Source organism: Coptis chinensis, chromosome 4, assembly GCF_015680905.1.
Source record: "Coptis chinensis isolate HL-2020 chromosome 4, ASM1568090v1, whole genome shotgun sequence".
Lineage (NCBI taxonomy): Eukaryota > Viridiplantae > Streptophyta > Magnoliopsida > Ranunculales > Ranunculaceae > Coptis > Coptis chinensis.
Genome location: NC_141459.1, coordinates 43550619 through 43566470, shown reverse-complemented (window position 1 = coordinate 43566470; position 15852 = coordinate 43550619). Strand labels below are relative to the sequence as shown.

General features: G+C 38.1%; 2 protein-coding genes across 2 annotated transcripts; one reads left to right on the top strand and one right to left on the bottom strand.

Annotated features, from left to right (window-relative positions):
• Nucleotides 1-9026: 9026 nt before the first annotated feature.
• LOC147503595 (uncharacterized) lies at nucleotides 9027-10471 on the bottom strand. The gene is made up of 2 exons (XM_086604899.1): nucleotides 10261-10471; nucleotides 9027-10138 (listed from the first exon to the last, which is right to left on the bottom strand). Exons 1-2 carry the CDS (start codon nucleotides 10469-10471, stop codon nucleotides 9027-9029), a joined length of 1323 nt encoding a protein of 440 aa, XP_086461025.1.
• Nucleotides 10472-12301: 1830 nt separating this feature from the next.
• On the top strand, nucleotides 12302-15135 carry LOC147503594 (GDSL esterase/lipase At2g04570-like). The gene is made up of 3 exons (XM_086556879.1): nucleotides 12302-13209; nucleotides 14300-14792; nucleotides 14872-15135. The coding sequence occupies exons 1-3, from the start codon at nucleotides 12841-12843 to the stop codon at nucleotides 15063-15065; spliced, it is 1056 nt and encodes a 351-aa protein (XP_086413005.1). The 5' UTR covers nucleotides 12302-12840; the 3' UTR covers nucleotides 15066-15135.
• The last annotated feature ends 717 nt before the right edge of the window (nucleotides 15136-15852 follow it).

Sequence of the window (15852 nt, the reverse complement as noted above, 5' to 3'; positions counted from 1 at the left end):
TTATTATTTATATAAACAAATAGGTCTACAAGAAATGCAACCTACAACTATGACGTTGCAATTAGCTGATAGGTCTATCAAGTATCATAAGGGTGTAGTGGAAAATGCACTGGTTAAGGTTCAAGATTTCTACTATCCTGCGGATTTTGTTATCCTCGATACAGAAGTCGCTAATGACTTTGTCCCAATCATTTTAGGGCGCCCCTTCTTGGAAACTGCCAACGCTCTTATAAATTGTCGCGATGGTTCGATGTCTTTATCTTTTGGCCATCTTTCCGCTGAGGTCAATATATTTAAACAGATCACACAGGTTCCTGATATCAATATTGATAAAGAGGTTAGCATGATCGAGAGTTTAGCTCATGATTATTTTAAAACCAAGTTTCCAAATAATCAGATGCACAAATTCCTTTCCTTTGGAAGTTCCAACTTTAATAAGGACTCCGTGGACGTTGAGGAAATTAAGGAAGATTTCCTTCAACTCTTTTGCAACTCTTCTTCGCCACCTCGAGAGTCCCCTCCTATTGATAACCATTCACCCACCTCACATTATTCACCTTCCATCAATGTACCCCATCCTACACCTTTTCAATGGAACCTAGGGTTTGCACTTGACCCTTTTGCTTCTTCTGTGCTTAATGATTTTCTAAATTCTCCTAATATGAAAATAATTACCAAGGAAACGGCACTGGATACCTTCATTTTCAGGATTGAGACACTTCCTACCCACACCATGAATGAGGGTTGTAATAAACCCACATTTTCATTCTTTCCATTCTTTCCTTCTAATACTTATCCTTATCCACCATATCTTCCACAACCATCCATTTTTTTTCACACTCATTCACTTGGACAACCCCTCGTTCAGAAATGAAAAAGAAGGTGCATGCTCAATTAGGTTCGGGGTCTATCAGACTTCGCTTTCATTCCACTAGGTTGCGTCGTAGGAAATCTTGGTGCTTAATTCTGTTTGGGAATGCATTCCATGTTATTTATTTATGGAAAGACCCACAACTCTTTAGGTTGTTGAGATATGGAACCTGCAAGATATATATGGAACCTATATATATATATATATATATATATATATATATATATATATATATATATATATATATATATATATATATATATATATATATATATATATATCCAGTTATTTGTTCAAGTCTCGAGTATCTGACTATAAACGACTCATTTTGTTGTTTGGTGTGCTTTTTTTCATTTCAATATATTGGTAAATACACCATTAAGGTAACCGGGCCCTCCCTATGGAGTGTGTGGCTGTAAGTACCGAATCCTAAGTCCACGTTTAACATAATTCACGTTTTCCACTCTTGCATGTTTTCTCGATTTTCGAGTCATGTTCTTCTATGGTGTGAATTATGCTTTTAATGCTTTCTTGTTTTTCTTATATTAAATTTTATTCATAAACAATAAAAACTTGTTAAAATCACAAGCATAGTAAGTTAAGAAGTCTCGGGAATCTGACTTTAAAAGACCCACTTTTAAAAACAAATTTTCTCAACTCGGTGTCTAAAATTTGTTTGGGGGTGGGGTGTTCGTTTCTGTCCTAGATTGTTCAACTTTACAGTTGTGTTGTTTAGACCGTTAATCGTATTACGATTCGGATTGACATTTTCTATTAAGTTAGATTTCATTCGTTCGCATAACTTACGTCATGCACACACTTTGAGGCATTTTCTATTTTCTCATATGTCATCCATGACCGGAATAGAGTGTTTTCTGGACCATTAGATTAGAAATTCTCTCCTAATCATTTCCATATCTCATTCGCATAAATCGGACTGGTAACGAAGCGGGAATTTTAGTTTAAAGTTGCGCTAAAAATCGACAAAAATCGGAAAATCAAGTTGGGCTTGGGCCAACGCACGCGCGTGCGTCTCCTTCCTCCAATAGATACGCGAATTCTTTCCAATTTCCGCCATTGCTAAATTCAAAAACCTTACCAAAAATAAAAATAAAAATAAAAAGAAACCTAAAAACTAACACGTCCCAATACAATTCCAACTTCAAATCTTCTCCACAACAATCCTCCACCAATCCCAAAAATTTCCACCACCGAAAACACACAAAAACTCAACCAAATCCCCTGCACCACCACTACTATTTTGTCAGTAAGGGAGTCTCAAACTCCATTCCCACATTCCAGATAAACCACCAAATCGTTCTTAGATATCATGGCTCAAAAGAGAAGGTTGTTGCCGGAACAAGCATTTGAGGCCGACCGCTTCGTGCCGTTTTACAGTGACGAGATGATTAAGAGGGGTTGGAATCGGTTGTGGTACTCGACACATGATTTCTACCACTCTGATTTGGTTGAATAGTTCTATAAGAAGAGAGAGTTGGACGATCAAAAAATTTCCGGACTAGGAGGGAATTATCGAGAGAGAGGTTGGCTGAAATTTTAAGCATTATGCCTAGACACCACCTGGACGCCACCATGCAGGAGTCCCAGTATACTGGAGTTCCTGCATTGATGAACGACACCGTCATGGAGGGTCAATATAATACGACTTCTCATTGTGCTCGACAATCATCTCTGCGAACCAACCAACTGGCTGTAGCTCAGTGGATTGGTAAGAACGTCATTAGGAAGGAGAAAGTGAGCGACATCGGGTTCACATGTCTACACGTTCTCTGGATATTGCAAGAACAGAGGTATGAATTTTGTATCCTCGAGTTTTTGCTAAATATGATTAGAGGAGTTGGGAAGAGTACCGCCATTTTTCACGCTTTAATAACGAAGATAATGTTGTCTTGGGGAATAAACCAAGAACCGAAATGGGTGATGTTGAAATTGCATGCAAATGAAAGTAGTTATAAGGAGTATATCCAAAAGACTTGGATGTTGCCGGAGGATAGGGTGGTGGATTCGGATAAGGAAGGGGAAGATATGACATGGTTGGATGAAGATGCCTTAGAGAGGTGTACGTCTGATTCGAGAATGCATGTCAAGAGTTGCATACTAGCGTAAGGCCAGTATGTGCGCTATTTTTGTGAAGATATCCGACATAGGCAGATTATAGTTCGAAATAAACAAACGAACATTAACACGAGTTTTGAAATACTCGAAAAGAGTCAGGAAGATATCTTGATTAACATGGAGACTATCCACCAACGTCACCAGGATCAGTATACAGCAATAAAGGCTGAGATGGAAACACAGCGCTTGTTCCAAGTAGAGATTCTACGACGTCTGCCACCCCTGGACGGTTCTATTTCAGATGAGTCTGAATGGCATGAGCGTCGTCGCCGAAGAACGGATGGCTCGGGCCCTTCTTCATTCCATGACCAATCTCCATCTCAGGGTCCTTCTTCATCACATGGCTAGTGTTCCAAATAATTTTGTGTTTCGCTGTTATTTAGTATTTTATTATTTTATTACTTTGTTTATTAGTTCAGTAATTAAATTTGAATGTGGTTGTTTTATGTTGTTTGAATTAAATGTCGATTTAAGTTGGTTATTTTCGGATTATGCATTGTTTTTATTATTAATCCCACCTTCCCAAATTGTTTGAGGGTGATATTATTTAGCCTATCATAATGCGTTATATGATCATCCATTTTAGCAGTTATTTTTTAGTGAGGATTGAGAATATTGCCGGTATGGGCATTGCTATGCATAGATATGGTGGAAGGATGAAATCTCGATGAGTTAGGCAAGTTCTATCCTAAATTCAACCTAAAAGATATTAGGGCTATTTTAGAATCAGGAATATGATTTGTTTCCGTTTTTCGGTTTTGAACATTTTATTATTTCTGGCAATTGCCTTAAAGTTTTTTGGCAACTTCCCGATTCGTCATAGCAATTTAAAACCTTTAAAAGCTGCATTCATTCTACACTCACAACCCAAACTACATCTCACATTCATCTCTCACGTTTCACTCCCACTTTACCTTTTTTTTCCCTTCGCACTTCGGCCTATCAGCTACCCGAGCGCACCTGCGCCCCAGAGGAGCGCCACCTGTGCCCTAGCACTGTCAGAGAAATCCTACCCTGAGCGCGATCTGTGCCCTCTTCATCCCACACCTGAGTGCTACCTCATACTTCAAAACACCGAATTCCGGTTTTCATCCCGAAATGCACCCTCGCTAAAACCAAGCATACCGAGCGACTGCACCACGGCCCTGCGGCACCAAAAATTTCCAGTTTTGAGGGTTGTTCCAGGATAGTTGTGGCTGTTCTTGAGAGGAGTTTTGTGATGACATCCCCTCGTATCATACCGGAGCAGCCTTTTGAAGAATTGTTCCAAAGTCACACCTATGGGGCTTGGTTTCGCGAGGTGATCATACAAGCAGGCTAGGAACGACTAATGCTAAGTCCAGATGAACATTATTCTCCTACACTTACATCTTATTTTTATGATAATTGTAAGTTCTTTACTAGACTGGATCGTTCTCCATCACCATCGAGAATAAAACGATGGAAATTACCAGGTTCTTTTTAGCCTTTGCTCTCGGACTTGCTATGCCCGCCGAAATAAAAGACTCATGCGACTATTTGGTAGATAATATGTACCTCTATAACTATGAGGATTTGCATGAGCATTATGGGGGAGGAATCTTTAAGATAGAGGACCAAGGGGAATATAACATCGCCCTTGGTAGCCTATCCATAAACGTGGGCACAGTGATGTTCTTTCTAATGCTAAACATATTAGGAGAGTGGCATTTTTCTTCTGCGAATGACGCCACTTGCGGCGTTTTCCTTGCTCTAGCTAAGGGACGGCCGCTGTATGACCTTCCCAACTAGGGCAGGGAATCGGTTCGGATAGACCCGAATCCGACCCGACCCGATTACTGAATATATCGGGTTCGGGTTGATTTTTGTATCCGTTTATGTATTCGGGTCGGATTCGGGTATGTCGGGTTCGGATTCAGATATAATTTTGGGATTTTTTTGAATTGTTAGTGTTATCCGATCGGGTTAGTCTGGTTCGGGTCGGATTCGGAAAAGATATAATCGGGTTCGGGTTCAGATTCGGATACTGTGAAATCATTCGGATTGGGATTCGGATATAGCCATATCCGACCCGAACCCAACTCGATCCCTGCGCTATTCCCAACACATTAATGTCTAGTTTAGAACGAGCACAGAACATGAGGCATAAGTATCTTCTTATGCCTGTTTTAGTTTGCCGTATTATGCTACGTTTTTTCCTTGTTTTTTGTGCCCGTTACATGGATCGGGTTAGGGTCAACACTAGGAGACCCACCAATTCTATTATTCGATCCTTCCGTGCAATGACTTGGCCGAGATGGCAGGTGCAACCTCATTTAGTTGCCCCTACACCCCATTCGACCAAGTGGCGCTAAACAGGTTAGCGATTGTAGATGATAAATGGTGTGAAGCCTGGCAAGTTATCATGGCATGGCAGGACGCGAAAGAACCTCATTTCTTTCTAAATAATGAGGATGATGCTTAAGCGGGAGTGTAGGTAAGTTTTTAGTTCAGTTAGTGTCTGCTTATGTCCCAAGCAAGTAATTTCTTACTACCCCATAATGGGTGGAACTCTTATAGAGTTGAGTCAGTTTTTATTTCCTATATTAGTATGTTATAACTTTGTTTTGCAGATGTTCCTGAAGTTCACGCATTTCAATGGTATTTTCCCTAACTTCTTTATTTTAAATACTTTGAGGACAAAGCATGCTTCTTGTTTGGGGGGGGTAGAAACACGTGTAATTAAGACATCTGTTAGGATATAGATATGTATAATATGCACTTATTTTCTAGTTAAAATATCAAAAATTAAAAAAAAAAATAAAAATAAAAAGTTTATGCTATACACTTAGGAATATTGGTATTGTTTTCCTTCTCTATGCTCTTAATAATCTAGAAGTCTCACGTAGCTTTTGTATTAGAATAGTTTTTAGAAACTTAGGTTAATATGTAGGTAATAATCTTTGCATCTATCTATAAATATATTACATGAGTCTCTATGATTGTTAGCAGCAAGTTTCTGGCCAGAGTACTTATTCTACAAATCTTGTGAGAATATAACATAAAGCCTTATATGAGTGAAACATTTGAGAAATGACACAAGGGAGAAGTAAAATTCGGATAGAGAAATCACACGTCCACTTGCTTGATCACTATACCATATCCTAAGCGAGAATTTAGGCCCTCTTTGGATCGATATAGCCAGAAATTTAACCCTTATGAAATTATTTTCCGCTAGTCGCCCCTCTGAGCCTTTCCTTAGCCTTTCATAAACCGCAAATCCTTTAACCTGCTACAAAAAAAAAACACACACACACACACACACACACACACACACACACACACAAAACAAAACACAAACAAAAAAAAACAAAACAAAACAAAAAAAAAAAATCCTACCCGTTCTTTGAATAAGTCCGAGAATAGAGATGAAGAATAGAAAAGAGAAAGACCTTTGAAATTAAGAATTTGTCAGGCCGCTTCAAATAAGAAAAAAAGAAAGTTTCCATCCAAATAAAAAAAAAAAAAAAAAAAAAATAAGAAAAAAAACAAATAAAAGAAAATAAGAGTTAGAACTCCAAAAAAAATAGAATCAAAGGAGTCAAAAGCCAAAGAAAAAGAAAAATATGGCTAAGGATGGAAACAAAGTGTAGAAGCCGAAAGTAAGGAACAAGGTTTCTCTAGTTACATAATCTGAAGACTCTATTATCTCGGACTTGTTCTTTTTGAATATCCATTTTCTTCCTTCTTAAACCATCTCCTAACCCCCACAACACCTAATAAAGACCTCTAGCTCAATTAGGAATAGGTTAGTGTGATAGTAAGTGGCAGATGTGTTTGATCGACTCCGGCTTCCTTGTGTGTCATTGAGATTCTAAGGTAAAGTGTGCCCATTGCACACTGGAGAAGCGAAACTTGAGCGGAAAAATCAGAGTGGTTTTTATCTTGACATTTATGTGAGGACCTACTTAAGGACGCTATTCCGAGTTTCATAAACGGACTTGCTATTGCATTTCATAGTATTACTCATTGTATATATGTTTATTGTAGATGATTGATTATTATGCATATATTAGCTTAGATTTCGACTTGATTATTCTATATTCATTCCTAGTGAGATGTATAGTTAATTTAGAGCATGAATAAGGAAACAATAGTTTTATTTCTTAGTCGTTGTAGTATAGATGAAGTTTGTGAGTACCTTCACTGGAAAACTCTCACGAGGCTATAACTCGTCCACTAGGGAATTCCTAGTGGTTTAAAGTCTTGTTGCATATAGTAAATGCAATCGCACTCAGCGAAACGAGAGTAGCTAGAACTCCATTTTTTGGTCACTTATTCTAATTTCTCATATTTGCTTGAGGACAAGCAAAATGCTGTTTGGGGGTGGTTTGATAAGAGCCCAAAACTGTAGTTTTAACCCCTTAATAATCATACTTTTAGACCAACTATGCGAGTAATAAATAAGAGTTAATGTTGATTACTTGTTTTTATGTATTTCAGGCAGTAAAGTCAATTATGTACAGAAATGTGCCACTTTGGCGAGATAAAGAAGCAAGGGTTGGTTGCTGAGAAGTTCTGTGATAAAGGCCAAGATTCAAGGAGACAAAGCCTTTGTAAAGCCCAGTCAAAAACTGAAAAATCAACACGGGCAGAAACAGTGCACAAGTCGGCAGAACTTCCAAAGACCATATCTTTGGACTCAGACCTCGGAATTGGGCCTACCTTACATCAGAACGACCGGCTCGGAAAGAGCTTTCCAATGGTCTAAGCCTTGACCAACTCAGAGGAGCAGAAGTGGACGAAAAGTCTGCTGAAGTCAAAGTCAGCTAAAACGGACTCTGTGGACTGGAGAAATTGGGCTTTGGGCTCGATTTTCCAGCCCAAAACATGGCTCCTCAGCCCATGCATGAAATTGTGGATCTGGTCTCCTCTTTTGTATAAAATAAGACTTAGCTCTTAAGTTAGATATAGTTAGATAGGTTAGAGTAAAAAGTAGTCATTAAAATAGCTTCTAGATCTAGTTTTATTTGAATTCAATTAGTTAAATTAATTAGTTTCAATTCATTGTTTTAGATTAATCCTTTGAATCATTGTTCTTCATTTAAGTTAGATAAATAAAATAGTTATTCTTGTCATTTCAATTTTTTGTCATTTCAATTTATTAGATCTAATTTCAATTGTTGTTATTCAATTCTTAGTCATTAATTAGATTTGAAGTATTGGTTAATTAAAAGTAGTAAAGTTCACATCTTTATATATGTCATTTCGTTATTTGTATCTTGTCGTTCGAATTCACATCGTAGTATAAAATCTCCACCATTGCTCTCATTAAACTTTGGATTATTAGTCAATTGTAGAAAACTTCAATACTAAGGAACTGAGAGTGGAATGAACTTTTTACTCCACTCTATTTCGATAGAATTGAGAGTATAGAAATCTTTGATAGCTTTTCGTAATTTAGTTTAGTTTTCTTGCGTTTTGAGTTTAACGTTCATTTCGTAGTAAACTACTCTTTTTATGTTTATCAGATTCTATGTTACCTCTGCAAAACAACAGAACATCATCGGCAAAACAGAGATGAGAAACATATAACTTTTTGCATTTTGAGTGCACATGAATAACTTTTGTTACGAGGCCTTTTTGTAGCAAAGCACTCTGAATCTCCATTACCAACACAAAAAGGTAGGGAGATACAGGGTCTCCCTGCCTTAACCCTCTCTTGCCTTCAAAAAAATCTTCGGGCATCCCATTTACAAGAACATAGTAATATGGGGTAGAAAAGCACATATGTAGCCACTCTATGAACAAGTCTGGGAACTTGAACTTGTATAGAATGACTTGTAGAGCTTGCCAGGAAATAGAGTCATATGCTTTTTTTATATCAAACTTGATAGCATATCTCTTATGCCCTTTCTTCCTTGTGTGGCCTCTCAAGAGCTCATGAGCTAGCAACAGGTTGTCCTGGATGGACCTTCTCGGAACAAAAGCGGATTGGGAAGATGAAATCATAGCATGGATACAATGTTTCATCCTGTTTGTTAGTACTTTTGACACACACTTATATATAAATTGGTCTAAAAGCATCAACACTAACAGAAGCACAAGACTTTGGAATGAGACTAAGCAAGGTGGAATTTATACCTCTCGGCATCTGCTTTAGAGTGAAAACAAACTTTATTGCTCTTGTAAAATCTACACCTACCACATCCCAACTACTCTTATTGAAGAAGGCATTAAAGCCATCCGGACCCGGGGCCTTGTTATCCTCCATAGCAAATATAACATCTTTTATCTCCAAGTCTGAAATGGGAGCCGCAAGAAGAGCTCTAGCATCCTGGCTTACTTCAGCTAAATTCATACCATCAAGCCACTGAGGATCACAATAAGCATCTGATGTGACTCCCAGAAGGTCACTATAATACTGCACAAAAGCATCTGCAACAGGTGCATGTCCCTCCTTTTTAACACCCTGTATGTCTTGAATGCACCATATGTAATTTCTTGTTTTCTTTTCTTTTAGAGCATTGAAGAAATAAGAACTATATTTGTCCTCAAAACATAACCAATCGATGTTGGTTTTATGGAACAGCTCCGCTTCTTCCAGTTTAATTAGGTAGCATAGATGGGCCATTGTATTGAACTCCTGTAGGCAAAGCGTAAAGTCCAGGGGATATAGTTGCATTCTCTCTTGAATACGTCTTAGCTCACTCTGTGTTTCTGCAACCAGTCTTTGATTATTATGGCAAGCAGCCCTTGCCCACCCCTTTAACACCACCTTTAGTTCTCTTAATTTCTTTGAGAGCATATAGGCTGGGTTTCCATGGTCCCTGATTTCCCAGCATAGCTTTAAGATTGGTAAGAAATCAGTATGTTTCCTCCAAAAATTAGAAAATCGAAATGGAGGCTTGCTTCTGATAATATTTCTGAAAGACAAGACCACTGGACTATGATCTGAGAGTCCTTGAGGAAGAAACTCCACTTGTGTGGCCATCGGAAGAGAAGACCATGGCGCATTTATAAGACATCTATCAAGCTTGGACCACTTCCTCGCACTTACTCCTCCACTGTTCCATGTATAAACACAACCTGTTGATGTGTGACCATACAGCCCTACAACATTTAGACAGCTAGCAAGCGGCGTAGTCTCCCTAGGATGAACTGCAGAGTCTCCTATGCATTCGTGGGAAAACAGTACATTGTTTAGGTCCTCATCATACACCACGGTCCATTTATACTAAAACTCATCATTTTTATTTCTTCCCACAAAACAAGTCTATCCTGCCGTCTGTTACTTGCATAAACAACAGTTAAGAGGAATTGGAACCCAAACTGACCACTATTACCTTGCAATGGATAAAATTGAACACTTTCCACCTCCTTGGTTATACTCAAAATACTCATATCCCAATTGAGCCACACTCTTCCATGCTCATCGCTTGAATAATTGTTCAAAACATCCCATCCTGGGCATACAATGTTCATGATAGATGGAAACTTTTCCATCTTCACCTTCGTTTCCAGTAGGCCCATACACACCATTTTATTTTCTTCTCTAAACTTTTTCAACTGCCTTGCCTTTGTACAGTCGTTTATTCCCCTAACATTCCAACTACCGACTTTTATCATTAAAGAGATGTTTAATGCCCCTTCCTCTTGCCCGATCCTTTAGGTCTTCCCCTTTCACTTCCACGCTTTCTTGCCTTGCCAGCTTGTTCTGATTGATTCTGCTGATTTTGCTGTTTCGTTTGGGATCGAGTCCTAACCACATCAGGAGTATGCGCTTCAGGAGTAACTCCTTCCAAAGGATAAGCCCTCATGTCCCCAAACAGTTCTGGTTCGGCATCTGAGAGGTCATCTTCAGGGTCCATCAAACTTTCAAACACATTTCTATCCTCATATAATACATCATCACATGGGTTACACGGCCATATTTGCTGCAATGGGGGTTCCACTGCTACCAAGCTAGAATTTTGCACATCCTCTAACCGTCGTTCTTCCCGTTCCGGATAAGTGTACACCACTATGCCAGGGGAAAACAGTCGAACATCAGTATTAATTGTTCTGATTGGGATATGCTCTTGGGCTTCCAAAGCAACCACCAAATCCTTGTTGTAATCCAAGATGAACTCTTCCATTAGTTACGCATACATTTCGCATAATCCCATTTCCACCTTGTGTCTCACCACACGCCTCTGCATTAGCTACTACCATCGTCAATTCATTATTTAGCAGCACTGTTTCCAGAGTTTCAGACATTGACACTCCATCGTCATAACTATTCCCCTGAGTAACAACCACTGGAGTAATAGCTACCTGTCTCTATTGGTTTCTCCTTTGCATCCATAACTTTAATTACAAGACAGTAAGTACAAAGAGTTGCATAGAAACCGTTCCATTAAAGAAAGTTGTTTCTAAGCATTTTTCTAATATTACAATGAACTAACTGAAGAATGAAACAAAAGTTAGGATTAATAAATACAAACTGAGCTTTTTGAGGAGAAGAAGATTTGAGAGATGTAAGCAAAGGTTCCCATATAAGTGAATCCTGGTTTTCTGCTTCACAATCTAAAGTGGCTTTTATGTTTGAGGTTGAATCTTGAAATAGTTTTAAGAAAAGGGGGTTAGAACAAGTTGAAGTTATTGATGAAGTAGTGGTTAGAAATCTTAAATCCCTTGTCGTAATTGACAAAGCTCTTCCTACCAAAACCATTTTAGTAGGTTTTGTCACAAGTTGAATTCCGAGATTCATAGATTGGGAAAGGACGAGAGAAACGAGGGTTTAATAAATCAAAATAGAAAATAAAAGACAAATAAAAAAAAAGGATCCGTTTGACTTTTGCTTAATGGGACCTGGCATGTCAGCCATCTACCTCAGTCTGTTGGTTGACTGTGCCAAGTTCCTGTGGCCAGCGTAGAATTACTGGTTCTCCATTACAGCGTGTTAGTTGTTCATATATAGCTAGAAAAAGGTGGTAGCATATATACAAGGGCAACAAGGCTATATAAACAAAATTAGCATATACTTCAAGTTAGGGATGAAAAGATGATTCGTACTCTCTCTGATTTCTGATTGGGGTTGTAACAGTTGTTTTGTGTTTAGTGACACATCAGCACAACATGAGAAAACGGAGTTAACTCCCCATCTTAGAAATTCCATCTCGATGTTCATCCAGCGGTGTTAGGTGCTCCCACACAAGATTGTTTGTGCGGGCATCCTGATTGGGGTTGTAACAGTTGTTTTGTGTTTAGTGACACATCAGCACAACATGAGAAAACGGAGTTAACTCCCCATCTTAGAAATTCCATCTCGATGTTCATCCAGCGGTGTTAGGTGCTCCCACACAAGATTGTTTGTGCGGGCATCCTTTTCTGACTCCAGACTCTATATATCCATATAGGGATGTTAGTTGGTGGATTTTTCTTTACTAATTTATCGAAAGTTGCTAAATTCCGCTAAATTAAACAGGTTTAGTAAGCTAGAAAGCCTAGAATAGTCGTGAAGATATGTGTAAGTTTGAAAACTAGTCTTTGCAGTTCTGATCCCTACACATCAGAACCATTAACTAACAACATTTGCGCTTATCACTGAAATGGTTTTACAAAGCCCACGGCATTTAAGTGATTGTTTCCCCAAGCCCATGAAGCGCTCAACATTTCTTCATTCAAGTACTTGTGGTCGTGGCCAGTTGGCAATTCGGCATTGCCTTCATAGCTCACCTCATGAAATTATTGTCAACTAATAATACAAAAATATAAAATAATTGTATTATCCCCAGCTCCCAGCCCAAGATATTTTTCCTGTCACCAGCTATACTTCATTATAGAAGAATTTTTCGCAATCACATTGATCTTGTTTTCATGAAGTTTGCAAAATGATTCATCAAACTCTGCCATGTCTTCTTGTAATGAATATGTTCTCCATGTTCTACGGCAATGTAGTGGCTAAGGTCCCTGCAGTAATAGTCTTTGGAGACTCGACCGTTGATGCAGGAAATAACAATTACATTCCTACATTGGTGAAGAGCAATTTTGAGCCATATGGTAGAGATTTTGAAGGAGGAAAACCAACTGGAAGGTTTTGTAATGGAAGGCTAGTTACTGATTTCGTATCTGAGGCATTTGGCATCAAACCATTTATACCTGCTTATTTGGATCCAGCTTATGGTATAGAAGACTTTGCCACTGGAGTCAGTTTTGCTTCTGCTGGAAGTGGTTATGACAATCTTACTTCCCATTCTGTGGTAAGTTCATGGTAGCAAATTAAGTGCCGATTATCATCATACACTTTATTTAGGCCTATTACTTGAAATTGCTATTCCTAAACTCATGTTATAGTTCTTTTCAATTACATTCCCCCATTTGGTCAAATGAAAATCGATCATGAACACTGACCATTATTGCCAAGCGTTAGAGTGGTAATATTGTGTTGCTATTTTACGGAGTTACAGCAGCGACGTAGCGTTGGTGAAGTGTTCCATTACTCCTATATATGGTCTTTTACATATCACCTCCGATCCCTTTAACCTTAAATTTATCTTAACCTCTTCAAAAACTAAGTTCAATTGGCTGCAGAGAATTTCTTGTCTTGAAAATCATATAATGTTCCTTGCAATTTACTTTTCATTAAATTAGTTATCAGGACAAATTTTACATCCACTGATAGTTACTGTCTGCGGTCTGCGTGTAACATGTAAATATGTATTTACCATGAAAATAAGACTCATCAAACTGTAAGGTGTAATTTCTGGAAAAAAGAATTCCTGCAACCCACCCTAAAGTTGAAAGTTTATGGTCCAATTTCAGTGCCATTTCCAGTTTTGATGCAGCATCTTATTTTTTTAGGTAATACTGAATATTAATTCTATTGTCACTCTTGAATCTGGAATATGAGAAATACAAAATTTACATTTGAAGCCTGTGTCCTGTCACCTGTGGCATTCATTCAGTTGTCAGCGAGTTGGTGATGCCTTTTATTGGACTATAGATTACCTTGATTGCCTTCACCAACTGAGGCTTTAGGTTGCAACTGAAAGAAAGACGTGAGGTTCAGATTATCAGCAATAGAAAAGGTTAACACACTAGATTACCCTTAAGGATACTGATGCAAGGGAACAAATTAATTCAATTTTCTCACATTTACTACTAGCTAGACTCCTCATATATGGAAAGAGAAATAAGCAAATCACGGGTGCTGCATATTCTGACTATCTTGATGCACAAGATAGATTCTTCGATCTATACATATAATTCAATATTCTCATCTACATATACAAGACTGAAACCCAAAACCTATTCTCATCTACATAATTATTGGTTACTTTTCATCTGCAGTCTGTGATACCTATGTGGAAGGAATTGGACTACTTCAAGAATTATCGCAAGAGATTAATCAGCTTAATGGGGATGAACAAAGCAAGGCAAATGTTGCATGAAGCGCTGTATATGATAAGTATAGGAACAAACGATTTCATTTTGAATTACTACACACAACCTGCAGGTCGATCAACACAGTACACCATCGAAGAATATGAGAATTTTCTTATTGGTATAGCAGAGAGTTTCGTCAAGGAAATCTACCAGTTAGGTGCTAGAAAAGTATCATTAGTTGGACTTCCTCCAATTGGTTGCTTGCCGCTGTTGAGAACCTTGAATTATAGGGGTGGGGGTGCATGTAGAGAAGATTGCAACAATTTGGCAAGGGATTTTGATGGGAAGGTAAAGAAATTAGGAGGAAAGTTAAGCAACGAACTCAAGGGGGTTAAACTCCTGTTCACTGATGTTTTTAATCCAGCCCTTCAAGTCATTGAAAATCCCCACGCATACGGTCAGTAATTTTATTTTGTTTTTCCCCCTTCTAATGTATATTTGTACAAATTGATTAACATTCTCTTGATGATCTGCAGGATTTGAAAGTGTAGCTATAGCATGTTGTGGTACAGGAACAGTTGAGTTGAGTTACTTGTGCAATGGAAACAACCCGTTTACTTGCAAGGACGCAAGCAAGTATGTATTTTGGGATTCAGTGCACCCAACGGAGAAGCTGTATCATATTGTTGCCGATCAATTGATCAAGACAACTTTAGCTGAGTTTCTGTAAATCCTAGAAACAAACTGCAGTGTACCCTTAAATTGTAAAATGGCATCATGGTTATTGTGTTGTTGACAAAGTGCAAGCTCGCATCGCCATCACATAGTGGATGTGTACGAGGCGATGAGGTTTTATATCTGCATTCGGCTGCATTACCACAAATCACACTGGACATATAGGAAATGATATAGGAATGCACTTGGTGTTATTCGGTTGCACACTTGCACCACTACATTGGACGACCCATATCATTTTCTCTATTATCTGGTGTCATAGTGCACCATTGGACTTAGTATACTTGGTCTAAACAAATTTCAATACATCGTTTTTAAAAAAAAAGATACAACATCCCCATCAGGCAGTTCCCCTGTTCCTTTCAAGCAAGATGACCACAGTAACTGAGAAGTCATTAGATTGTAAATATACCTGATCAACTTCGGTGCATAATTAAACCCCTAAAAAGTTGACACTATTCCCCACCAGATCCCTTTCCTTCCTAGAACCCATATACATCATTTGTCTTGATGTTAACTTGTAGAGCAATTTCAGGAATATATCTTTAGAACCATTATGTTGAAAGCCACAGTTTACACTGTTCACAAAATCCATTCTGATACTTTTTAGTTTTTACAATATGCAAATCTCCATTTTCTGCATCTATTTTGTTTTTTCCCGAACTTGCTTGCAGCAATTTTTTTTTTTTTTTTTTTTTTTCACAAATACATTTTTTTAGGGTACTTATATATATAACACCCCGTCTATTTTTTTTATTTTTCCTAGAATAATAATAATAATA